This window comes from Palaemon carinicauda, chromosome 8 (genome assembly GCF_036898095.1).
Source record: "Palaemon carinicauda isolate YSFRI2023 chromosome 8, ASM3689809v2, whole genome shotgun sequence".
Taxonomy (NCBI): domain Eukaryota; kingdom Metazoa; phylum Arthropoda; class Malacostraca; order Decapoda; family Palaemonidae; genus Palaemon; species Palaemon carinicauda.
In genome coordinates, this window is record NC_090732.1 from 143,920,481 (window position 1) to 143,946,761 (window position 26,281).

The 26,281-nt window shown below is 47.1% G+C and overlaps 1 protein-coding gene across 1 annotated transcript in view; it reads right to left on the reverse strand.

Moving 5' to 3' along the window:
- The window catches only part of LOC137646009 (micronuclear linker histone polyprotein-like), a 112,495-nt gene extending 86,646 nt beyond the window's left edge, over positions 1–25,849 (reverse strand). Inside the window, 2 exon segments of the mRNA XM_068379140.1 lie at positions 5,548–5,725; positions 25,736–25,849. Of these exon segments, the coding sequence (XP_068235241.1) occupies positions 5,548–5,725; positions 25,736–25,747 (190 nt within the window). The 5' untranslated portion in view covers positions 25,748–25,849.
- Between the last annotated feature and the right edge of the window lie 432 nt (positions 25,850–26,281).

Consider the following 26,281-nt stretch of genomic DNA (forward strand, 5'->3'; position numbering starts at 1 on the left):
CCAACTTGTCCCTCTGCTTGATGAAGTCGTCCTTCAATCCCGAGAGAAGGAGCCAGTTGTCTATGTACCTCAAGAGCCTGATACCCCTCTCGTGGGTCAAACGCGACACCCGGGTAAAGACCTTCGTGAACACTTGGGGGCTGTGGAGAGACCGAAACAGTGGGTGCAAAACTGGAAGACCTCTTCTCCCCACTTGAACTTGAGGAACTTCCTGCTGGAGGGGTGTACTGGGATTTGGAAATAAGTATCCTTTAGGTGTATGGACAGCATGAAGTCGCCCTGCCTGATAGCAGCCAGGACAGTGCGAGGGGTTTCCATTTTAAAAGGTGTCTTCCTGATGAATTTGTTGAGGGAGGAAAGGTCTATCACCGGTCTCCAACCTCCTGTGGCTTTCTCCACCAGGAGGAGCCAACTGAAGAACCCCAATTCTTGTAGGGGTGCTCTTTGGACAGCGCCTTTCTGTAGTAACCCGCAGATCTCCTCTCCTATGGCCAATCTCCTGGCCTTGTCCTTAGGGGTAGCAGTCTGGGCTTGTGCGCCTGTTATTAACAGGGGTAGGCCGTCCTCGAAGGGCAATCTGTACCCATCATGAAGGACTTGAATAGGCCATAGGTCCGCACCCTGGGCAGCCCATGCTTCCCACCAATAATTGAGGCATCCCCCAATGACGGTCATTACAATTGGAACTAAGACGTTCGCGATCTTGACACTCGACGTCAAGTCCAACTGCTGGACTCTTGACGCCATGCAACTGTTTGACTCTCGGTGTCAGCTCTAACTGCTAGACACTCGACGTCAAGTCCAACTGCTGGAAGCTTGACTCCATGGAACTGCACGACACTCGGCGTCACGTCTAACTGCCTAACATTCGACGTCAAGTCTAGCTGTTTCAAGCCAGAAGCCAAGCAACTGCTTGACGTTCAGCTTCATGTGACTCTCGGAACAATGCCATTCACGATTCAGACGCTCGCGATTAAATACACTCGCAATTCCTCAAGTCACAGTTAAAACCACACAACGTTCGACGTTATGTCTCGTAACGTCTTGTAACTGCTTGATGTACAACGTCACGTGACTCTCGAAACAATGCCGATCACGATTCAGACGCTTGCGCTAGAATGTTCGATCATAGAACAAGAAAGACAAAGAAGTTGCACTAAGTTACAAACATCGTGTCAAACTCTTACAGCAGCGTTAGTAGCTAGCTGACCAAAGTTCTGCGTTTGGTGTTAGATAACACTTTTACCTCGCCTTACTTATTGAGAGGGCGAGCGTTCTGGGAATTGTCAACAGGAACGCTCGAGGGGACTTCTGCTCGGATCTTACAAGACGGTCGGCGCCAAGCTAACACCTCTCGCTTCCTTTCGCCGATCGACATTCCTTATCCCAGGGGTTGGGGAGCTTGGAAGAGGTCTAAGGCTAGGATAACGACAGGTCCGAGCAGAAACACCCTCCACTGTATTGCATAAATTCACAGCACTAATTTAGCACTAAAAAACTTGCACTTTTAAACTCTTTCACTTAAGATCAAAAGTAGACATACCCGTTGTGAGAGATCTTACTATTCTGTCAAGGGCTTGAATGAGAAAGCACTAGGCATTCTCTGAATCCTATATAAATGTAGCAAAATATTTTAAATAAAATATTAAATGAACAGATATAGGAATAAAGTATATATATATATATATATATATATATATATATATATATATATATATATATATATATATATATATATATATATATATATATATATATATATATATATATATAGATATATAGATATATAGATATATAGATATATATATATATACAGTGATACCTCGGTAGTCGAACGACTCTATACTCGAACAATTCGGAGTTCGACCAAAATTTTCGAGAAATTTTTGCTGCGGTGCTCGACCAAAAATTCGGTACTCGACCAGCCGAACACGTGACGACCGCATGGGCTTTGTGATGATCGCGCCATCTCGGCCACTCTCGCTTGTTCGGGAAGCATCAGTTCTCTCGAGAGCGTCACTCAGACAACGCGCGATCAGCATTCGTTGTGATTTAGTGATTTTCAGTGCTTTTAATTGCTTTTTTAGCTTTCATAATGAGTCCCAAGAAAGTAATGAGTGTTAAGGGGAAGGAGAAGAGGAAAACAGTGCGAACAACGATCGAGTTGAAGAAGGAAATTATAGCGAAATATGAGAATGGTGTACGAGTGTCCGATTTAGCGGTAGAATACGGAATGGCGAAGTCGACCATTTCTACGTTTTTAAAGCATAAAGAAATGATTAAGAAGGCGAATGTTGCAACGGGAGTTACGGCGGTAACTAAGCAAAGGCCACAAGTGATTGAGGAGATGGAAAAGTTGCTTTTAATATTTATTAAAGAAAAACAGTTGGCCGGGGAAAGTGTTAGTGAAGCGTTCATTTGTGAAAAAGCGTTGCATATCTATGAAGAATTAGTGAAGAAAAGTCCGAGTACCAGTGAAAGTGATTCATTTACATTTAAAGCGAGCAGGGGTTGGTTTGAAAAGTTTCGTAATAGAACAGGTATTCATCGTGTTACTAGGCATGGGGAGGCAGCTAGTTCGGATCAAATTGCAGCCGATAAATACGTGGGGGAATTCGATCGGTACATAAATGAACAAAATTTGATCGCACAACAAGTCTTTAATTGTGATGAGACTGGGTTATTTTGGAAGAAAATGCCAGCCAATACGTACATTACCAAGGACGAGACGAAGATGCCAGGTCACAAGCCAATGAAAGATAGGCTAACATTGTTGCTGTGTGCAAATGCAAGTGGCGATTGCAAGATCAAACCCTTGTTAGTGTACCACTCGGACAACCCCCGGGTGTTCAAACGAAATAATATTTGTAAAAGTGCACTACCAGTTATGTGGCGCTCGAACACTAAATCTTGGGTCACAAGACAATTCTTTACTGAGTGGATAAACGAAGTGTTTGCCCCCCAGGTTAAGGCTTACCTCATTGAAAAGAGCTTGCCAATGAAATGTCTTCTGGTTATGGACAATGCTCCTGCACATCCTCCAGGTCTCGAGGATGACTTGAAAGAAGAATACAGCTTTATCAAAATCAAATTCTTGCCCCCCAATACTACTCCCATACTCCAGCCCATGGACCAACAGGTCATTTCAAACTTCAAAAAACTCTATACCAAGGCCCTTTTCAGAAAGTGTTTTGAAGTGACCAGTGACACGAAGTTGACCCTAAAGGAATTCTGGAAGGAACACTTCAGCATCCTCAACTCTGTTAACATGATTGACCAAGCTTGGCGAGGTGTGACCTATAGGACATTGAACTCTGCCTGGCGTAAGCTGTGGCCATCATGTGTCACAGAGAGGGAGTTTGAAGGTTTCCAACCAGAGGCGGGTCCAAGCACTGCTACCCCTGTAATTTCTGATGACACTGATGTCGTTGAGGAAATTGTTGTCATGGGCAGGAGTTTGGGGCTTGAGGTCGACAAGGATGATATTGATGAGCTTGTAGAAAGCCATTCTACCGAGTTGACTGTGGAGGAATTGTTGCACCTGCAACAACAACAGCAGCAGGATCTGATTGTGGAGCAGGAATCTTCAGAAGAGGATGAGGTAAGGGAGGATGTTCCAAGTTCTCTCATCAATGAAATTTGTTCCAAGTGGGCAGATGTGCAGGCTTTTGCTGAAAAATACCACCCAGAAATTGCAGTAGCAAACCGGGCAGTGCATATGTTTAATGATAGTGTCATGTATCATTTTCGAAAAATACTGCAGAGGAGGAAGAAACAATTAACAATAGACCAGTTTTTCACAAAAGAAAAGAAAGCTGCTACATCAAAGCCTGTTTCTCCTCCAAAGAAGAGACAAAGAAGAGAAGAAACCCCTGAAATAGATCTGCCCACCCTTTCATTGGAGAGAGAAATAACTCCTGAAGGAGAACTACCCCGCCACATCATGGAAGGGGACTCTCCTTCCAAGCAGTAACCTCCCCCTTCCATCCTCTCCACATCCATCCCTGTATGCCATCGAACCGCTGCTCAAAGGTATGTTCACTACAGTACAGAAAATGGTTTAAAATTGTTTTATTTTAGTACAGTAAATGGTTTAAAATTGTTTTATAGGATTTTCTGACCAATTTCATACACATTTAGATAATTATTGTTGTTTAGGTACACGTTTTATTAATATTTTGGGCCTGTTCGAGTGCTTGGGAACGGAATAGAATATATACCATTATTTCTTATGGGGAAAAAAAATTCGGTACTCGAACAAATCGGAGGTCGAACACGGATCTCGAACGGATTATGGTCGAGTACCGAGGTATCACTGTATATACATATATATATATATATATATATATATATATATATATATATATATATATATATATATATATATATATATATATATATATATATATATATATATATATATATATATATATAAACAATCCTTATTACTGAACTGTTTTCATTAAAAAATGATTTGCCACATTTAACAATAGGAACATCTATATATTATACGAAAAAATTAGTATTCTCAAAAAACGACCAAGTAAACAACGATACAAAGAGTCGTGAGACTATATCATCTGACATGAATACTAGAAAGTGTAAAAATAACTGTACGCTAATTTTCATTAATCTCTTTAAAAAGATTACGTAGAAAAAATACTAAACTGACAAATATTTATGTAAATTAAAACTAAAATACTTTGGTTTTAAAGTAGAATTAACTTTTCATAAATAACGATACAAAGAAAATTGTAACACTGTATCAATTAACTGAGAACTGCGTAGCGTAAATTAAACTGAACGCTAGTTTAGTTACTCTTTGAAAACAGATCAAAGATTATCTAAAGAAAGTATACTAAAAGGACAAAAATTTTCTTAAAATAACACAATCCTTTTATCTTATAAAAACTTAAACACTTAGTAAGATAGTATTCGTTATCATTCTTTGTAGAAAAAGAAAGAAATTGCAAGTCATACTATAGCTACCGTCATATGACTGTGACGTCATAGAGTAGGTACCGTGTTTACCTACCGCCATCATGTTTTACACTAGTTAATAGTAGGTTGAAAAAACTTCCAATCCTACCTTTAAAGCTATAAACATAGCGATCAAAAACCAAACAAAAACCCAAATAAGCGAATGCCTATAACCAATTCAGGAGTACATCACCAAGATAACTGCCAAAATTCAGGTTAATAACGAGTGAATATCCAACGAGGTTATCTGCATAACGGCAGAGAAAATCTGAGGATACAGGGAGTGGTTCTACGTACCGTCGCTTGAGGGCTCACTGGTGGTACACCTGGCAACTCAATCTGCGATTGCCGCGAGTTTTGAATTTTCTGCCGTGACGTCAGGGACTTAAGCTATATATATATATCCACCGGGTAGTCCAATGTTTAAAAAAGAATGATTACAATACAATGTTCAGTGTTTTAGCAAGATTTCAGTGTGCAATCCTATTGTATTTCCATAATGTTTTTAACAGTTATACACATAATAAATTGCAGTATCTATCTAAAAGGTCTATGTGGGTTACTTGCCTCTTCTTGGAGATTTAAAACTTTTATGGAGAGTGCAAACAATCTTATCAATAAATGCTTCAATATGGGCTCCATTTGTCCCCTGAACAAACACCTCCCAATCATGAGTGAAGCCCTCATTTGTACGTTGCTGACGAACTGTTGCACGATGGCCTAATTCCAGTGTCACCACCACATTCTGTAAGAGGAACAAGGATGACTTCAATAACAAAATCTTCAATTCCTGTCTGATAATAAAACTCATATGCAAAATAATAACATGAACTATTCATTACCTACACCAACGAAGTTGTAAAAAATTATATTTTACCCAATCTATGTTTGTTTGTGTATGTGTGCGCACGTCTGTTTGTGAACACCTTCCTGGCCAAAATTTTAATTGCAGTGTAATGAAACTTGCAGGGATTAACTGTTATGTAAAAAGCTGGAAATTATTAAATTTTGGAAGGTCAAGGTCATGGTCAAGCAAAATGTCCAATTCACGTAATCAGCCATAAGTTTGGACATTGTTGTCACAGAGACTTCAAACTTGGTTCACATTTGAGTGTACAAAAATCTACGCTAATTAATACATGTTAATGTCAAAAATCAAGGTCAAGCACAATGTCAACTTCTGGTCATCAACCATAGAACCACAATTTTAATCGTAAAGTAATGAAACTTGCAGTGATTTTAAACTGCTATGTAAAGAGCTGTTAAGGTTAAAGGTCAAGGTTAAGTTGAAGGTCAAGGTTAAGTTCAAGGTCAACATCAAGCAAAAGGTCAAATCCCGGTCAACTATTCGGCCACAATTTTAATCGTAAAGTAATGAAACTTGCAGGGATTTTAAACTGTTATGTGAAGAGCTGGAAATGATTACTATAACTGATTGTGGGAAATGCACGCTGGTTTCGAGAAATAACCTGCCTTGGCGGACATCAGCACTCTCAAAGTGCTTTTCTAGTTATTGCTATTGCCACAATTAATATATTCACAAATTTTCAAACTAATAAAGGTACAGTATTTCTTAAATAGTACTTGAAATTTTGGTACAATACTGTATTGCAGCCTACTATGCAATATTGTATTTCAAAAATAGGAAACCATAATGACATTTTCAGCATTTCTGATGATACATACACAAAGTGTTTCATTGTACCTGGAAAGGATTGAAGGAAAAATACAGTAATCATATCCAACATTCATTGCAATTACAAACAATATTCTTAAATGGGGTAAGGCCCTTGTCATTCTACTATAAAAATAAAGTTGGTAAATTATAATACTAATTTCTTTAAATTTCATACAGTATCAGCTTAAAATCATAAATTACTATAACTAATATGACAAATTTTAAATAATTTGAATTTTTCCTAACTACTGTATACAAACCTGGAGCTCTTCATAGAGAAGATTATTTTTAGCAACTAAACATTAAAGCTTTTGTGAGGCGTAACTAGGCCTACCCTCCACTAGTTAGCAGAACTAGCATAGGGGGTAGCGGGGGTAGAGCAACCACCCCGCTCACACCTTCACTAGTAAACAGCCATTACTTTGCAATTGCGGCAGGACTTCCGGTGGAAGGTGATGGCAAGACCAGTATGTGTAACAAGCTCCAGGTTTGTATAGTTAAGAAAAATACATATTCCAAATTTATCATTTGTTCCGGTACTATATACAAACCTTGCGCTCTTTACAGTGGAGACTCACTCCATGGTGGGTGGAAGTTCAAAACAAATTGGATGGTGACTGTCCCAGGGTGACACTCCGTGCTTCGCACAAGCTTTTAAACGACACCAAGACACCTCATCATCCTTGTAGAATGATAGCCTGAGCAATCCATGCCAGGTGTAGAATTAAGCAATATAACTTGACCATGTAAGCATAAATTTGAAGCTAAGCTCCTCACTCAATCTAGACATTGCCTAACTCCACCTCCCTTGGAGAAAGGGGACATGAGTATATAAACATATACTGTATCAGGTTACATAAGGGACAATGGTACCCACCTGCAGCGACAACGAAAGCAAGGTGAGTAGTCTCGTTGTATGGCGCTCTCAATCACCTGTCTAAGCCAGGTGAGAAGCCTGTTTGTATGGCTCTCTCAATCACCTGTCTAAGCCAGGAAGATGTGGAGTTCTTTGTAATCTTATTCTAGATTCTCCCGGTGCTCACAAAGAGCCTGCTGATCTGCGGGAAAGCTCTGGAAGTCCTTTTTAAGTATATCCTCAGCATCCTCCCAGGGCAGAGTAGCAGTTGATCTGGGTCATCTGTTACAGAACAGACTCTCAATCCCAAAAGGCCCGAATCTAGGATACCCAACAGCCGGATTTTGAGTCTTAGCCACAAACTCAGGGATGAAAATAGAGTTTTTATGATAAAACAAAGTTTTATGAATACTTACCTGGCAGTTATATATACATAGCTAATAATCTCTATTTCGGCAGAATTTTTCTAAACGAGGCAACCGCCTTGTGGTGGTTGGTTGGTAACACCCGTTAAAGGGTGGTAGGAGGAATCATTCTCGTTTTCTGTTCTTCAGTTCATCTATGCCCGACCTGTCTCCTGAGGGGAGGTGGGTGGGCCTTCGAATGTATATATAACTGCCAGGTAAGTATTCATAAAACTTTGTTTTATCATAAAAACTCCATTTTTATGAATAGAACTTACCTGGCAGTTATATATACATAGCTGATTAACACACTTGGAGGAGGGTGATAGACAGTAAACATCGTTGGGGAAACAACCAAAAAAGCTGTAGGATAAATAAACACCTTGATTCCTTATCTGCTAAGGTAGCTGACTTCAAAGGTTCCTGCCTCTTGAGTCGCTTTCCCTTAGGAGTGTCAGCCAGGATGTGACCTGCAGTGCTGAAAACACTCAATCGAGTCTGTCAACGGGGTGAGACCAACAATCTGACTAGACTTCAGGACTACCTATTGCCCAAAATAAAAACTGCAACCTTACCAAACCAACTACCTAACATTTGCAAAGTAGATAAAAATTATCTAACTAGACTGAGGTGACTGTACACAAGTCGAAGTCCTCAGACAACCAATAAAAATACACCAACCTATGCACAAGTAAACAAAACTAAGGTTGAGGGGAGGTAGTAACTCCTTTGCCTAATACAGAAGCCGTAGCTACGTATGGGCCCAAGGTATAACATTTCTCAAAATCCACCCTCACCTCTCTGAGGTAATGAGAGGCGAACACAGAGGTGCTCCTCCAGAATGTCGCATCCATAATTTGACGGAGCAACATGTTCTTGCGGCAAGCAAGCGAGGTCGCAATGGCCCTCACTTCGTGAGCTTGCACTTTTAAACGTCCGAAGTGTTCCTCCTCACACAAGAGATGCGCTTCTCTTATCACTTCCCTCAGGAAAAAGGACAAAGCGTTCTTGGAAAGGGGCTTCTGAGGATCTTTCACAGAACACCACAGGGAGCTAGAAGAGCCTCTCACACTTTTCGTGCGAGACAAGTAGGTCTTGAGGGCTCATACTGGACAGAGAAGCCTCTCTTGCTCTTGACCCACTAGGTTGGTCAAGTTAGGAACCTCAAAGATCCTCGGCCAGGGCTTAGAAGGGTTCTCGTTCTTAGCGAGAAAGTCTAATCTCAAGGCACAAACTGCCCCATTCAGATTGAAGCCTACCTGTTTTTCAATCGCATGGACTTCACTAACTCTTTTAGCTGTTGCTAAGGCCAAAAGAAAGAGGGTCTTCTTGGTAACCTCCCTAAGGGGAGCCTGTGAGATGGGCTCAAATCTCTTGGTGCACAGAAATTTAAGAACCACATCAAGGTTCCAAGAAGGGGGCTTTAACTGGGTCTGCTTGGTCGTCTCAAAAGACTTCAAGAGGTCATGTAAGTCCTTATCGCGAGACAAGTCCAAGCCTCTATGCCGACAGATGGAAGAGAGCATACTTTTGTACCCCTTGATAGTGGACACAGCTAGCTTAGCGTCCTGCCTGAGGTACAACAAGAAATCTGCAATCTGGCTCACAGAGGTAGTGGATGAGGAAATCTTGTGCTTCCTACACCAAGCTCTAAAAGTCTCCCACTTGGACTGGTAGACCCTCTGCGAAGAGACCCTCCTCGCTCTGGCGATAGCTTGCGCTGAAAAGCCTCTCGATCTGACGAGCTTCTCGATAGTCTGAAGGCAGTCAGATTGAGAGCGAGGGGGTTTTGATGATATCTCTCGAAGTGGGGTTGTCTGACTTGCAGGGAGGCTTCTTGGAAAGTCCATCAACAAGTTCACCACCTTCGTGAACCATTCCCTCATCGGCCAGAATGGAGCTATCAGGATCATCCGTCCCGAATCGAGGAGGGCGAATTTCCTGACTACCAGATTGATGATCTTGAACGGAGGAAAAGCATAAGTGTCCATCCCCGTCCACTCCATCAAAAAGGCGTCTACTGCTATTGCCTCCCTGTCCGGAACTAGGGAGCAATAGATGGGGATCCTCTTGGATAAGTTGGAGGCGAAAAGATCGAAGAGGGGTCTCCCCCACAGCCTCCAGAGACTCTGACAGACCTGTTGGTTGAGGGTCCATTCTGTGGGAAGGACCTGCCCTTTCCTGCTGAGCATGTCCGCCCTCACATTCTTCTGTCCCTGAACAAACCTCGTCAGCAGGTTTATCCTGTTCTCCTTCGCCCAAAGAAGGAGCTCTCTTGCTGTCTCGAACAGAGACAGAGAGTGAGTCCCTCCTTGCTTCCTGATGTAAGCAAGAGCTGTGGTGTTGTCTGAGTTGACCTCCACAATCTTCCCAGACACCAAGTCCTTGAAGGCCTTTAGCCCCAGAAAAATGGCCATCAGCTCCTGGTTGTTGATGTGCCATCCCAGCTGAATTCCTTCCCAATAGCCTGAGACCTCCTTGCTTCCTATTGTTGCCCCCCAGCCTGACTCTGATGCGTCTGAAAACAACACTAGGTCTGGGTTCTTCTTGTGTAAGGAGATCCCTTCCCATAACAAGGTTGGGTCCAGCCACCACTTCAGAAGATTCTTGACTTCTGTTGGAATGGGGAAGGAAAAGGAGTCTTCCTGCATCTTTCTGTTCCACGTCTTCGAAAGAAAGTGCTGAAGAGGCCTTAGGTGGAGTCTCCCCAGAGAGACAAACTGTTCGAGGGAGGATAGAGTCCCCAGCAAACTCATCCACTCCTTCGCTGTGCATCTCTTCTTGTCCAGGAAAGTTCTGACTTTTACGAGACACTTGGTCTGTCTTTCCTGAGAGGGAGAAGCCCAAAAAAGAACTGAATTCAGAACTATCCCCAAATAGAGAATAGTCTGATTCGGTCTGATCTGAGACTTCTCCCTGTTGATGACCAGGCCTAGATCTTGAGCCATCATAAAAGTCTTCCGTAAATCCTCCAGACATTTCTCCCTCGATCGTGAACGAATCAGCCAATCGTCCAGATAGAAGGATATCCTTATCCCCTCCTGATGCAGCCAACCTGACACATTCGCCATTATCCTGGTGAAGACTTGAGGAGCCGTGCTGAGACCGAAGCAAAGAGCTCTGAATTGGAAGCACTTGCCCTCCATTACAAATCTCAGGTACGTCCTCGAAGTCGGATGGATGGGGACATGGAAATATGCGTCCTGCAAGTCGAGGGACACCATCCAGTCCCCTGGATGTACTGACGCCAGCACTGACTGAGCCGTCTCCATGGAGAACTTTGTCTTCTCCACAAATACGTTGAGAGCGCTGACATCCAGGACGGGTCTCCATCCGCCCGAGTTCTTGGGGACCAGAAACAGGCGATTGTGAAAAGCCTGGGGAGGATAGAGCCCGAACCGGTTCTATCGCCCCCTTGTCTAGCATTTGGTCGACAAGGTTTATTAGGGCCTTCTGCTTCCCCGGATCTGAGTACCGGGCTACTAAGGCCAGCGGAGCATCTGCGAGAGGAGGTTTTTTCAGAAAGGGGATCTTGTATCCTTCCTTGATGACTGAGAGGGACCAGGTGTCCGCCCCTCTCCTCTTCCAAGACTGCCAAAAACCTGTCAGTCTTGCGCCTACTGTCTGGAGGAGACGAACTTCATTTTCTGGAGAGAGGTCTGAAAGAACCCCTGGTAGATCTTGGTCCTGATTCTTGCCTTCTCCCTCTAAAATCTGGTCTTGAAGTAGTCCTGCCCCGAAAGGGCTGCTGGAATCTCCTTTCCTCCCATTTCAAAGAAGGAGGAGGGGCTGCCAAGGGCTTACAAGCAGAACGAGATAAAAGGTCTTGGGTGGCTTTTTGGGCCAGAGAAAGCGTAATGTCATTAACCAGGGACTCGGGAAAAAGATGTTGAGAGAGGGGGGCGTAAAGAAGCTCAGACTTTTGTGCAGTGGTAACAGACCTAGAAGCAAAAGAGCAAAGCAGAGCTCTCTTCTTTAGGACCCCAGCTGAAAACAGCGCCGCCAACTCATTCGCCCCATCTCTGAGGGCCTTATCCATACAGGACATAATACTGGTAAGGTCCCTAGATCCTTCCATCTGGTCAGTTTTCCTTGCAAGAGTCCCAAGCGACCAGTCTAGGAAACTAAAAACCTCAAAGGCTCTAAAAATACCTTTGACGAGATGATCCAGCTCCGACATCGACCACATGACCTTGGCTGAGTTGAGAGCATGCCTTCTAGCAGAGTCCACTAAACCAGAGAAGTCACCCTTGGAGGAGGAGGGCACCCCAAGACCCAAAGGTTCTCCAGTTGCATACCACATACCCGCTTTTGAAGCAAGACGAGCTGGTGGAAACAAGAAGGAAGTCTTAACTGTTTGTCTCCGCTCCTTCATCCAGTCATCAATCTTCGTGAAAGCCTTCTTTGCGGAGATAGACAGCTTCATCTTGATGAAGGCCGACTGTTTCTTGGCCTTCTTTCTGTTAAATTGGGACTGAGGAGATTGAGGGGCAGCAGGTTGGAATTCCTCTCCGAAAAGTTCAAGAAGAGAGCGAGAGAGAACTTTTTAATGTCCCGCAGCGTCGGCAGGATTATCATCGTCATCAAAAACATCCTCGAGGTCCTGATCCACATCTGCAATATCCTTCGAAAGAGAAGAAGGATCCTTAGAACCCGACAAGGGCAAATCAAAGGCATCATCCTGCAAAAGACGGGTTGCGTTCTGGAAATACGCCCCAGAAGAACTCGCCAGGCTGGCCATGCTGCGAAAACCCCAATGGGAATCGTGGTAGCAATCGCCCTGGAGCTCGCGCGATGGTAATTCAAAGACTTGCGCTTGGGCGAACGTGGAAGCACCCATGCGTGGTCACGCAGGAACGCAAACGAAGGTGAGCGAAGGAGCGCAGAAGGAGGGCGAGTGTGGTAGGAAGGGCGAGAGCTGGTGGTCGGCGAGCGATAACCCATAGATGAGCAATGGATACTGCAAGAATTAAGCCGACGTTCGTGCGAAGAAACACTGTAGGTTCGAGCGATGGAACACCGTTGGTTCGCGCGACGGAACACCGTCAGTTCGCGCGACGGAATACCGTCCGTCCGCGCAATGGAATACCGTTGGTTCGCGCGCAGGCAAACATTGGAGAGCATGGGCGTAGACGTGCAGGCACGTGGGCGTATGGGCGCGTAGGCGAACGGTCGCGCAGGTGAATGAGTGCGAGTCCGAGGCGGCGAACGCAAACGTTAGCGCGATGGCGAGGAAACGCGCTGCCGCGTGGGTGAGGAAGACCGCTGGCGATATGGATCAACAGGTGATCGGTGGTGAGCTGGTGAGCGCTAACGCGCAGGTTGGCGATGGCGCGTTGTGGCACGTCGACGCGTTGCCGAGCGATGGCGAGCAGCATGCACAGGTGAGCGATGGCGAGCAGCATGCGCAGGTGAGCGATTGCGTGATGGCGAGCAGCATGCGCAGGTGGGCGATCGCGCGATGGCGAGCAGCATCCGCAGGTGGGCGATCGCGCGATGGCGAGCAGCATCCGCAGGTGGGCGATCGCGCGATGGCGAGTAGCATGCGCAGGTGCGCGATCGCGCGATGGCGAGCAGCATGCGCAGGTGGGCGATGGCGAGCAGCATGCGCAGGTGGGCGATGGCGAGCAGCATGCGCAGGTGGGCGATGGCGAGCTAGTAGCTGGCGAACCATGTTCCTTCAGAAGCGTTGGAGAACGTTAGCGCGCCGGCTGTAACACACGCGGGCGATCCGGAGATCGCCGAGAGACAGGTGATCGCTGACGTGTAGAACGCTGTTGAATAGGCGATAATAAAATCACCTGTGCGCGCTGGCGAGCAGGTGAACGCTGGCGAGCAAGTGATCGCTGGCGAGCTGATGATCGCTGACGAGCAGAAGGCAACGCGTGGAAGCCTGCGCATAGAAGAAGAGTCCTTGACCCAGACCTGAACCGAAGTTCTAGATCGCGAGGGCGAACGTAGGCGCACAGGGCGCCTAACAGGAACCAACAGGAACAGCAGGGATGATCCTCATGAGAGCGCTGGCGAAAGGAGAGCGCTAGCGATCAGGAAGCGCTGATGAGCAGGAGAGCGCCTGTGCGCTAACACTGAGCAGGAGCAGGAGAGAACACAGCAGAAGGGCGCGCAGGGGAACCCTGACACGCAAGGGAAGAACCCCCGTGGGAGGCAACCCTTTGCCCCGAAGGGAACGTTGTCCGTCGGGAGACAGATGTCCATCGGAAGACCGTTGCCTGTCCGCTGGGAGACTGATGTCCGTTGGAAGACCATTGTCCGTCGGGAAGACCGTTGCCCCTTCGGAAGACGAGATCAGACTGCTGTCCATCTGCACCAAGGCGGAAGATCAAGAAGAAGGAGTTGTAGGCTGCAAACTGAGATTCAAAAAGGCGCCTCTTAGCACCCTTATAGGGAGATGAGAGGCCCTTACGACGAGGCGGACGGTGGGCCTTACGGCGAAGGAGGCCAACAGCAACAGCAGCAGAAGAATCCTCCGAAGAGGAGTCTCTATGAGTGTACTCTCTCGCGAACGAAAGAGAAACACTTCGTAGAAGAGACTGGTCACCAGTGACCTAAAAGGAGCAATCCTCCGAAGAGGGGCTCCTGCAGTTCCCCAGCCCCTTGAGCGAAACTGCAGGTGTGACCGCTCAGCACCAAGAGCATAGTCGCATGAAAAAAAGGCAAGAGAAGAACCCCCCAAAAGGGGAAAAACTCAAGCCTGGACAGGAAAAACTTCCCTCGGAAGGAAAGTTACCCGCCCAAGGAGGCAAGCCTCCTGAGAGTTCTAAAATGAACTGGAGAGCTGTCCGTCGTCACGGGAGTACTTCCAGTAGAAGGAGACACGCCCCTGACAAAAATACAAGGGGGGAGGCAGCAACAGCCGAATCCCCAGGCCTCAACAAGACAGCTCACACCGTTGCCATATTACAGAAACGAACTAGATCGGTAACTGTAAAAAAATAAAACAAAAATGACAAATTCGAAGATAATTTGTATTTTTCCTAACCATACAAACCTTAGCTATTTACAAAGGGTTACCTTTTAGCGTAGCTGAAATGGCGAGCCATTAGAATTTAACGAGGGTGTATTCCCCCCGCGCTAGTTAGCGGGGGGGGTGGCTAGCTACCCCTCACCCCTCACACACAGGTGAATACTCACTTTCACTTAGAGGTAGGACTTGTCTTGGGGGACAGGGCTGGCGGGCAAATATGTGTAAATAGCTAAGGTTTGTATGGTTAGGAAAAATACAAATTATCTTCGAATTTGTCTTTTGTTCCGTAACCGAAATACAAACCACGCTATTTACAAAGGGTGACTTACCCCTTAGGAAGGGTGGAAAGTCCCCAGCCATACTGGCTTTGGCTTTACCCGGGGACTCAGAATCCGAGTGAGTCGCACTCGAGAAAAGGAGTCCCTGCACCTAACAAGTTCCTTGCTCCGCAAGGAACCATGTGGCCTACGTAAGCTTGTGTGTGAAGGAAGAAGATTGACCCGTCCTAGGCAGTTGACCTGGAGTTCCAGAAGGAACTCTGGGTTAGGACGTTCCCAATACCACCTCGTCAGGGTATGGGGGACGCGACAGTATTGACTCAATACTCGGAACACAAGGAAGCATGGTTTACCTGCAGAGGTTCGAGGTCAGCTATGCAGAGACCAGGATGCTGCTTCCCCGTAGAGGGGATGATGAAGAAAGAAGTAAGGGCCAGACATACTTCTTTCGTTCATGCAGACTAAAACCTGATAACAATGCCCTCAACCTTCTGCTACCTGTCCAAAAAGGAGCCTGAGGTTAGACCAGCTGTTGTGTAGCCACCACAGAGCGATAGAAAACGTATCGAGACTCCTGTGGGTCACGCCTTGCAGGAAGCGGGCTGCGAAGGTCATTAGACGCTTCCAGACTCCAGCTTGTAGCACCTGCGTCACAGAGTAGTATTACTCGAAGGCGAGGGACGTTGCGATGTATCAAACATCGTGCTGTAGGGCGACGTGACGGGGGAGGGTCTGGAGACAGGTCGAGATGAATGTCCTTGAGTCCGGGCTGAAGAGGTATACTGGTGACTCTCCCCCCATGTCCTCCTTGTGCTCCCAAATCGGCTGCAACTGAGGACAAACTGCAGCTGTTCCCAGCGCTAACCTCTCGATTCCTTTACTGGCAAGAAAGAGGTCTTGGGACATCAGATACAGAATGGAGACTCGAAATCTTGAATGAATCGGACCGAAGGGCCGGGACCCCCAGATTCTGAGTCTAGCCAACGACTCAGGAGGGAGCCTGAGTGTTGCCTTCCCCTCTTCCTTAGAAAGGGGGAGTCGTAAGAGACCAAGAAGATTGCTTACACACTGGCCGTGGCCAGAGTGAGCAGGAGACCCAAGGCGGAATACAATCCGAGGCCTGTCGTAAAGGGTCTTAAGAAGATCTCTTAAAGGACTAAAAGTCCGAGCCATGCTCCAAGTTGGAGGTCTTCCTCCGACTAGGGCAGGGACGATCGTAGCTTTGCATGAGCGAGGATAGATCCAGCGGGCAGGAAAAAGTTATTCCTTTAAGCCTGAAGGTCAGGGAAAGGCTGAGCGACAGGCTTCATTGCCGAGAGCGGAAAGGAGTTTCCTCCCGCCGAAAGGCAATAAGACCGTTATTGCTGGAGAAGAGGCCTCAAGGGAAGAGGTATATCTCCCACGGCACCAACCACCTTAGACTCTTCACTTTGCCTGGGAGACCCCTGTGGATGACTATCGCAGATGACGCGACCTCCGTACCGCGACTGTAGCGGATTGTCTCCTCTTGAGGAGGAAGCGTAGTGTCTCCAGGCATGAAGCCGAAGCGACGCCCCGGTTCGGGAGAGATGTCGCAGTGTGGATGCTTGAGTAGTTTGCGCCGTGGGAGAAGCTCTCCCGGGAGTTCCGTCAGGGGAAGCAGAGGGTCCAGAAACCGTTCTGCGCATAGTCCCAGTGGAGCTCTCCCATTGAAAGGTTGACAGACAACCTGGTCTTGTTGAGACCCATTGTCCACAGACAAAAAGGAGGGAAGACGCAGGCGTCGAAGTTGTCCCACCATCACCGGAATGCATCTTGCCAGAGTCTCGGGGTCTGAGACTGGGGGGAAAAATAGCGGAAGCTTGAGGTTCCAAGCTGTCGCGATCAGGTCCCCCAGACCAGCACTTGCTGGTTACCCAAGGTCAAAGACCCCCAGGTACACTCCCTCTACGAGGCTCTGCTCGGATAGTCTGAGAGAACATTCCCCTGCCTGGAACGAGAGAGCCGATGGTGGTATTGAGAGAATCTCAATCATCCCGGTATCTCTACTGCAAGATGTGAAGGTGTGAAAATGCGTCTCCTGCTGGTTAGAATACGCCAGAATCATGAAGTCGACGGGCACGGGGCGACTCGGCAGGAGCTGTAGGATCTGTAGAGGGGCCAGACTAAGGCCCCTAAGCCTGCCTGAATGATGGAGAGGTATCCTTGAGGTCTTGACCAGAGGCCTGGACCGGAACATGCCCCCCCCCCCCCCCTTTCCTTTGACGAGTCCGAGAACCGCATCAAGAATATGGGGAAAGGACGAGAATATCCACTACCATCAAGAGGCTCCATAGGTCAATACCCATTGCAGGTCTAATAGTTCCGCTGGTCCCATAAGGCCAGGGAGTCCGGTTAAACATTGCCTGAAGCCACCGGAACTTGGATCGCCCCACATGAAACTTATCCTGAGGCGACCGTTCGGACTATAGACGGGTCAATGAGGAAAGGAGAACTAGGAAACGTTCCAAGGTAGGGCTGAAAGCTCTGCTTGACTGAGAACAGGTACTGCGACTCTCCTCAGTCTTGCCACAGTCAACCGAAAGGAAGGCTCGGAGGATGTGCTAACAGAATCTGGCGTCCCCAGGTGGTCACCCATCCAAGTACCGACGTTGCATAACCTCGCTGGACGGACGAGAAGCGGGGTTTCCAACGTGGTAAGGCCGTTGACTCAATATCATGGCCAGATACTCCAGATGTTGAGGCAGAGAAAGAGAAGGCTCCAAGCAAAATACCATGAGCCCACACTCATGGTAAGCATCCAGAAGCTTGTCCCGGTGCTGAAGAAGGTCGAACCCGAGCCTACCGGAGTTGACCAGCCCTCCAAACAGCAGAGGAGGCGGAAGCCTGCACCTGAGCGGCCAAGAGGAAGGCAGGGAGAGTTCTCTGGGGAAACAAACCTGCTATGCCACGGCGGGATAGCCACACTGCATCATAAGCAGGAATACTTCCAGTCTAGGCTGAATTCGACGAGCACCCTGGAAGATGGATGGAATGGAAACTGAAAGTACCCGTCCTTCCGATCCAGGGTTAAAGGAGTCCTGTCGCCTCGTTACCAGTCTGATCGATTCTGCTGGTCTACGCTGGCCGAAGTTTGTTCGACAAACTTGATCAGGGCTGAGAGGTCGACTACGGACATCCCCTCCCTCTCAGATCCTTCCTTACAAGAAAGGATCGACTGAGGGGCCAGGGGGTGAAGCCGTCGATGATCCTAAGGAAGACCTTCGCCTAAGGTATGGATCATTCTGCTCAACCGGGCAACTCTGCTGACGCTATGGCATAGAGGTTCAGAGACACTGAATTCGCTGACAGAGACGGCAGGCGCGATATCCTTGGCTAATCACAGAGATTGTGCGGGAATGGGCATCGGGAAGCTGTCATTCGGATGAGTAACCTTAAGCATCCTTCCAGCAAAAAACCTGCAATCCTAGAGTTCGTGAACTCCTTTTAGGACTATGCCCCCCCGGGGGAGTCTCCCGTGCCATCTGTTCCTGACAGGAGGAAACTGCAATTGGACACCTTGTCCCAGTTGTCGTAGCCGATAACTTAGGCCGACGTGGTTGAAAGAAAAGGGCGCTGGAAGAAAGCGCCTTGGAGGAGTGAAACCGGAAGTCGATTTCCTCCGAACAGCAGCTGTCTAAGTTTCTGTCCTTGGGCACAAACAAACTCTTCTCAAGGATAGAAGGGTGTCTGAGGTCGTCGACCTCCACAGATGAGACACCAGAAGGAAGCCCTCAGTCAGCGCGTCCAGATGGTACAACATCGAGCTTGTCCGCAAGTTAGATACTTAACGACGAAAGGCCAAGGTGCCTGAGCTCGAGAGGAGGAAAGTACCCCTGATCTTCCTGTAGCTTCCTTGAACCAAACCTCGGGCCGTAACTGAGGAGGGAAAGAACCTGGTAAGCTCCCAGAGGAAGAGGTAAGCAGTCACCCCTTGTCCAATGGAGAAATCTCGAACGGAAAGCCCCCCGCCAAAAATCCTTCCAGGGAATGACGGGGAAGGGCTAACCCAGGTTCAGGAAAGAGGAGTGTTGCTCAGATCTCCCTTAAGTTTCTCCTATTCTTGCAAGTGCCATGCTCTGCGTTTACGGGGAGAGGCCGTCTTCTGGAAATACGCTCCAGAACAACTCGCCAGGCTGCGAAAAACCCCATTGGGAATCGTGGTCGCAATCGCCCTGGAGCTCGCGCGACGGAAATTCAAAGATTTTCGCGTGGGCGAACGTGGAAGCGCCCATGCGCGGTAACGCAAACGAAGGTAAGCGAAGGAGCGCAGAAGGAGGGCGAGCGTGGTAGGAAAGGCGAGAGCTGGCGGTCGGCGAGCGATAACCCATAGACGAGCAATGGATACTGCAAGAAATAAGCCGACGTTTGTGCGAAGAAACACTGTAGGTTCGCGCGACGGAACATATCCGTCCGCGCAATGGGAAAACCGTTGGTTCGCGCGTGGGCGAACATTGGAGAGCATGGGCGCGGACGCGCATGAGCGTAGACGTGCAGGCACCTGGGCGCGTGGGCGCACAGGCGAGTGGCCGCGCTGGCGCGCAGGCGAGTGGCCGCGCGGGCGCACAGGCAAGCGGTCGCGCGGGCGAGCAGTCGTGAGGGTGGGCAGGTGGATGAGAGCGAGTCCGAGGCGGCGAACGCAAGCGTTAGTGCGATGGCGAGGAAACGCGCTGCCGCGTGGGCGAGGAAGACCGCTATGGATCAACAAGCGATCGGTGGTGAGCTGGTGAGCGCTAACGCGCAGGTTGGCGATGGCGCGTTGTGTTATGCCGACACGATGGTCGAGCAGAATGCGCAGGTGACGATCGTGCGTTGGCGAGCAATATGCGAAGGTGAGCGATCGCGAGCAGCATGTGCAGGAGGGCAATCGTGCGATGGTGATCAGCATGCGCCTGGTGATCAGTATGCGCAGGGTCGCGCGATGGTGATCAGCATGCCAGGGTCGCGTGATGGCGATCAGCATGCGCAGGTGGGCGGTCGCGTGATGGCAAGCAGCATCCGCGATGGCGGTCAGCATCCGCAGTTGAGGGTCGCGCGATGGCGGTCAGCATACGCAGTTGAGGGTCGCGTGATGGCGGTCAGCATCCGCAGTTGAGGGTCGCGCGATGGCGGTCAGCATCCGCAGTTGAGGGTCGCGTGATGGCGGTCAGCATCCGCAGTTGAGGGTCGCGCGATGGCGGTCAGCATCCGCAGTTGAGGGTCGCGCGATGGCGGTCAGCATCCGCAGTTGAGGGTCGCGCGATGGCGGTCAGCATCCGCAGTTGAGGGTCGCGCGATGGCGGTCAGCATCCGCAGTTGAGGGTCGCGCGATGGCGGTCAGCATCCGCAGTTGAGGGTCGCGCGATGGCGGTCAGCATCCGCAGTTGAGGGTCGCGCGATGGCGGTCAGCATCCGCAGTTGAGGGTCGCGCGATGGCGATCAGCATCCGCAGTTGAGGGTCGCGCGATGGCGATCAGCAGGTGAGCTAGTAGCTGGCGAACCATGTTCCTTCAGAAGTGTTGTAGAACGTTGGCGTGCCGGCTGTAACACACGTGGGCAATCCGGAGATCGCCGAGAGACAGGTGATCGCTGGCGAGCTGATGATCGCTGACGAGCAGAAGGCTACGCGTGGAAGCCTGTGCATAGAAGAAGAGTCCTTGACCCCGACCTGAACCGAAGTTCTAGATCGTGAGGGGGAACGTGGGCGTACAGGGCGCGTAACAGGAACCAACAGGAACAGCAGGGATGATCATCTTGAAAGCGCCGACGAACAGGAGAGCGCTGATGAGCAGAAGAGCGCCTGTGTGTTAACACTGAGCAGGAGCAGGAGAGAACACAGCAGAAGGGCGCGCAGGGAAACACTGACACGCAAGGGAAGAACCCCCGTGGGGGCAACCCTTTGCCCCGAAGGGATCGTTGTCCGCCGGGAGACTGATGTCCGTCGGAAGACCGCTGTCCGTCGGGAAGACCGTTGTCCGTCGGGAAGACCGTTGTCCGTCGGGAAGACCGTTGCCCGTCGGAAGACGAGATCAGACTGCTGTCCATCTGCACCAAGGCGAAAGATCGAGAAAAAGGAGTTGTAGGCTGCAAACGGAGATCCAAAAAGGCGCCTCAAGCACCCTTATAGGGAGATGAGAGGCCCTTACGACGAGGCAGACGGTGGGCCTACTGCGAGGGAGGCCAACAGCAACCGCAATAGAAGAAACCTCCGAAGAGGAATCTCTATGAGTGTACTCTCGCGAACGAAAGAGAAACACTTCGTAGAAGAGACTGGTCAGCCAGTGACCTAAAAGGAGCAATCCTCCGAAGAGGAGCTCCTGCAGTTGCCCAGCCCCTTGAGCGAAACTGCAGGTGCGACCGCTCAGCACCAAGAGCATAGTCGCACGAAAAAAAGGCAAGAGAAGAACCCCCCAAAAGGGGAAAAACTCAAGCCTGGACAGGAAAAACTTCCCTCGGAAGGAAAGTTGCCCGCCTAAGGAGGCAAGCCTCCTGAGAGTTCTAAAATGAACTGGAGAGCTGTCCGTCGTCACGGGAGTACTTCCAGTAGAAGGAGACACGCCCCTGACAAAAATACAAGGGGGGAGGCAGCAACAGCCGAATCCCCAGGCCTCAACAAGACAGCTCACACCGTTGCCATATTACAGAAACGAACTAGATCGGTAACTGTAAAAAAATAAAACAAATAATATTAGTACACATTCATTCCCCCGGGAAGGCTCCGAAGAGGAATCCCGAGGGAAAGGAACAAGAATTACACAACAGGCACGTGCCCTCACAACCACTTACACTCACGGAAGGAGATCTGTAACCAAAACAGAATTATAACAATTATAATTATGTAACTATGTAATTATGTAATTTAAAAAAGAATGAACACTAAAGAAAGAACGAAAACCCCGAAAGGAATCGTTCTACAAAAAACAACTACAATTAGATTCATAACTAATTGAGACAAACGTACAACGTAGCAACCCCCCACACGGAAAGGAAGCTACAAGGGCGTAGTAAAACGTAGTAAAAGGGTGAACGACCTCAAGAGAGAGAGAGAGAGAGAAAGACATAAGTCAAACTCAATCGCCACCCATAAAATTTCGCCGTGGTGGCCTAACTGCCGAGGACTCCACGTAGATATCGTACACTACACACACAAATCTGAAAAGGAAACTTACTTATTTCTATACTCAAATATATATACAAACATGAAAACATGTTTACATATATATTGAGTAAATGAAAAGTAAGCGATTAAGTAAAGACAAAACAAACAATGGCTGCCAAGAGAGGACCAAGACAGAGACGTCTGTCACAGTCCGAGCCAAAAGTGAAAGTGAGTATTCACCTGTGTGTGAGGGGGAGGAGGGGTAGCTAGCTACCAATCCCCTACCCCCCCCCCCCCCCCGCTAACTAGCGCGGGGGGAATACACCCTCGTTAAATTCTAATGGCTCGCCATTTCAGCTACGCTAAAAGGTAACCCTTTGTAAATAGCATGGTTTGTATTTCGGTTACGGAACAAATCATTAGTACACATTCATTCCGCCGGGAAGGCTCCGAAGAGGAATCCCGAAGGAAAGGAAACAAGAATTACACAACAGGCACGTGCTCTCACAACCACTTACACTCACGGAAGGAGAGCTGTAACCAAAACAGAATTATAACAATTATAATTATGAAACTATGTAATTATGTAATTTAAAAAAGAATGAACACTAAAGAAAGAACGAAAACCTCGAAAGGAATCGTTCTACGAGCTGAAAAATTAACAACTACAATTAGATTCATAAACTAATTGAGACAAACGTACGGCGTAGCAACCCCCCACACGGAAAGGAAGCTACAAAGGCGTAGTAACACGTAGTAAAAGGGTGAACGACCTCAAGAGAAAGAGAGAGAGAGAAAGACCGAAGTCAAACTCGATCGCCACCCATAAAATTACGCCCTGGTGGCCTAACTGCCGAGGACTCCATGTAGATATCGTACACTACATACACAACTCTGAAAAGGAAACTTACTGATTTCTATACTCAAATATATATACAAACATGAAAACATGTTTACATATATATTGAGTAAAAGAAAAGTAAGTGATTAAGTAAAGACAAAACAAACAATGGCTGCCAAGAGAGGACCAAGACAGAGACGTCTGTCACAGTCCGCGCCAAAAGTGAAAGTGAGCATTCATCTGTGTGTGAGGGGGGGAGGGGTAGCTAGCTGCCACTCCCCTACCCCCCCGCTAACTAGCGCGGGGGTAATACACCCTCGTTAAATTCTAATGGCTCGCCATTTCAGCTGCGCTAAAAGGTAAATCCAATGTAAATAGCGTGGTTTGTATTTAGGTTACGGAACAAAACACACGTTGGGCGGCGTTCCGTTCGCCTATCAGTTGGTAGCGTAAGCTTGAAAATTTAGTGATATTCGGACATATATTTTAGCTAATCCCAACAATTTACATTCTTACCCCCTTGCTAAGATTGTAGTTCGTTGGGACACGTCCTAGAATTATGCCGAACACTTATTTGTTATACTATATATACAACCAAAGGTTACGGTAGGCAACATCTGGTCAAGATGTTTAGGAGGATTAAGCCAGTGTCAATCAGCCCACCCGAACTAACCTTCCTTTTCTGTGTGCTTCTAGGCCTGCTTTTGTTGGTCGCGTGATTTCAAAATTTTTAACCTCCCCAGCGGCACAAGATTGTCCAAAGCGAGATCGGTCTTTCCAACTCTAATCTTTGTGATGGACGGACGCATGGCCTATTGTTTTTCTTTGCGCGATGTGGTAGAATTTAATACTCATATCGATCATCTTAATGCTTTCAGGATGATCTTGTATAATTGGAGGTGCAGGAACCGCAATTGACGTAAATATTCACATAAAGGTAATCCCGAGTAACATTATTATTTATGGTTAAGATATAATTTAAGAGTGCTGCCCATCGCTTTTGTTGTGTAGGAGAGCTTTATTTGTGTTTACTTTATCTACCATAATGTAAGGATTTATTTCTTATTTTGTTTTAGTTTCGTGAGCTCAGAAGGGGGTCCGGGGCCTTACCCCCAACTAAGGGTTGTGGCCTGGGAACTACTAGGTTAGGTGGGTTTGTTAGGTACTGTGGCCTTTTACTAACCTGGCTAGGAGGTGTTACCGGGGAATGGGAGGGGGCAAGCTCCGGTTAGAGGTTGTGACCTGGAAAGTACTAGGTTAGGTTAGGTGGGTTTGTTAGGTACTGTAACTTTTGCGAATCTTGCTAGGGGCTTGCCCCCGGCTAGGGGTTGTGACCTGGGAACTACTAGGATAGATTAGGTGGGTTTGTTAGGTTCTGCGGCCTTTTAAAAAGCTCAAAAGTATTAAATAATCACATTTTGTTTTCGCACACCCAAATCGCCTGGTTCCCACCTGTGGTCGTCGAGTGTTCCTAGTATGTAGAACACTGGGAGAAACGAGTGAAATTTTTTATTTGATATCGCATGAAATGCCAAACACAAAACTAGGGTTTTCTGGGTATCCCAAAACATTTTGTATTGGCTATCCTCGCACGTTTCTGACATTCATGTCGGCTACCCCCCCCAAAAAATAGGGGAAGTGCCTTGGTATATGTATGTATATGTATATGCGGGGTGTCTGTAGTTTTTGGGGACAGGGCAATATCTCTCTTATTACTAGCCAAATAGTTTTTCAGGAGTCTTAGCAGTTTATGGGGACAGGCCTTTGACCGGCCGAAAGTCGAGTAAAAAAAGTCCGAAATCAGCACTTTTTCATGGGAATGATCACGGGATGAAATATTAAGTTAACTAGTTTTGTAAATGCTTGTCCCAACAATCTACATACTATAGTCCATTTCTTTTAGCGATGCATATTTGCACCGACTCGCGGCGGTGCCCTTTTAGCTGGGAAAAGTTTCCGGATCGCTGATTGGTTGGACAAGATAATTCTAACCAATCAGCGATCCGGAAACTTTTCCCAGCTAAAAGGGCACCGCCGCGAGTCGGTGCAAATATGCATCGCTAAAAGAAATGGACTATAAGACCACTCTAGTCATGGATGTCGGAAACGTGCGAGAGAAATGGACAACTGACCCAAAATTCCCCTCCTAACCTGACCTACAAGCCGTGTCCGACCGTGCTGAACTTGGAAAATATTGCCGTGGTTAAGGTAAATTATGATATTATTCAAATGGATAAAATAACATCATATTATGGTATGCTGGATCATTGTAAAGAACATCTTCCCCATAATGTAAAACCGGGTGTATGTATGAAAGCGGCCACCTGTATGTATGTTTACAGGTAACTTAGATTACGGCAGTGTTAGGGGGTTAGCAGGGGGCCTTAGCCCCTCCATTTGTTAAGTAGGTAACGACACGGTTTGTAGGTTAGGGGGAAAAGTTTGCTTTAGTTGATGTCCATTTTAAATCCAAACGTTGAGGAACTATCCGACTAAAGTAGCCTGGAAGGTTAGCCTTGCTTCTATTGGTTTCTATTGGAAGCGAACTTCGAGTGCACTAATATAGCACAATAACACTTCTTATGGATTTGAATTAAAGTCAAATAATAGTTCTTACCTTGGAGGACATGGTTCTAGAGGTAACCCATGCAAGCGTATTCTACAATACTAAATATTCATAAATTTTTGAATACATCGCCATCGATCTGCGGTATAGGATCTCATCATCAACCTACTGCCGTCCAATAATACAGGTTGTATTCAAGAAAAAGAATTGTGAGATTTGGATGAAAATATATAATCATTTAAGTATTTTAATTAATTATGAGTTATTATTATACTAAATTTGTGTATTATCATGGAATAATATTAAAGTTTTGTCCAAATAATTTTTATGTATCACTATATTGCAAGCTGGAAATATTTCCAAGAAAAGTGTAAACATGATAATTCGATGACAAACAGTTGACAAGACTTATAATTCTGCGCAATCTATTTTTTTGGCATCGCATGTGATTTTATTTTTTATTTTTTCTATTTCTATTACAAATATGAGAGTATCTTTGAGTACATTATTAGATACACTAAAACTTAGATACAAACAGTTAAGTTGTAGTGGTTTTAGAATTAAAAAACTAAATATTTTAATATGTATGAAGTAAAA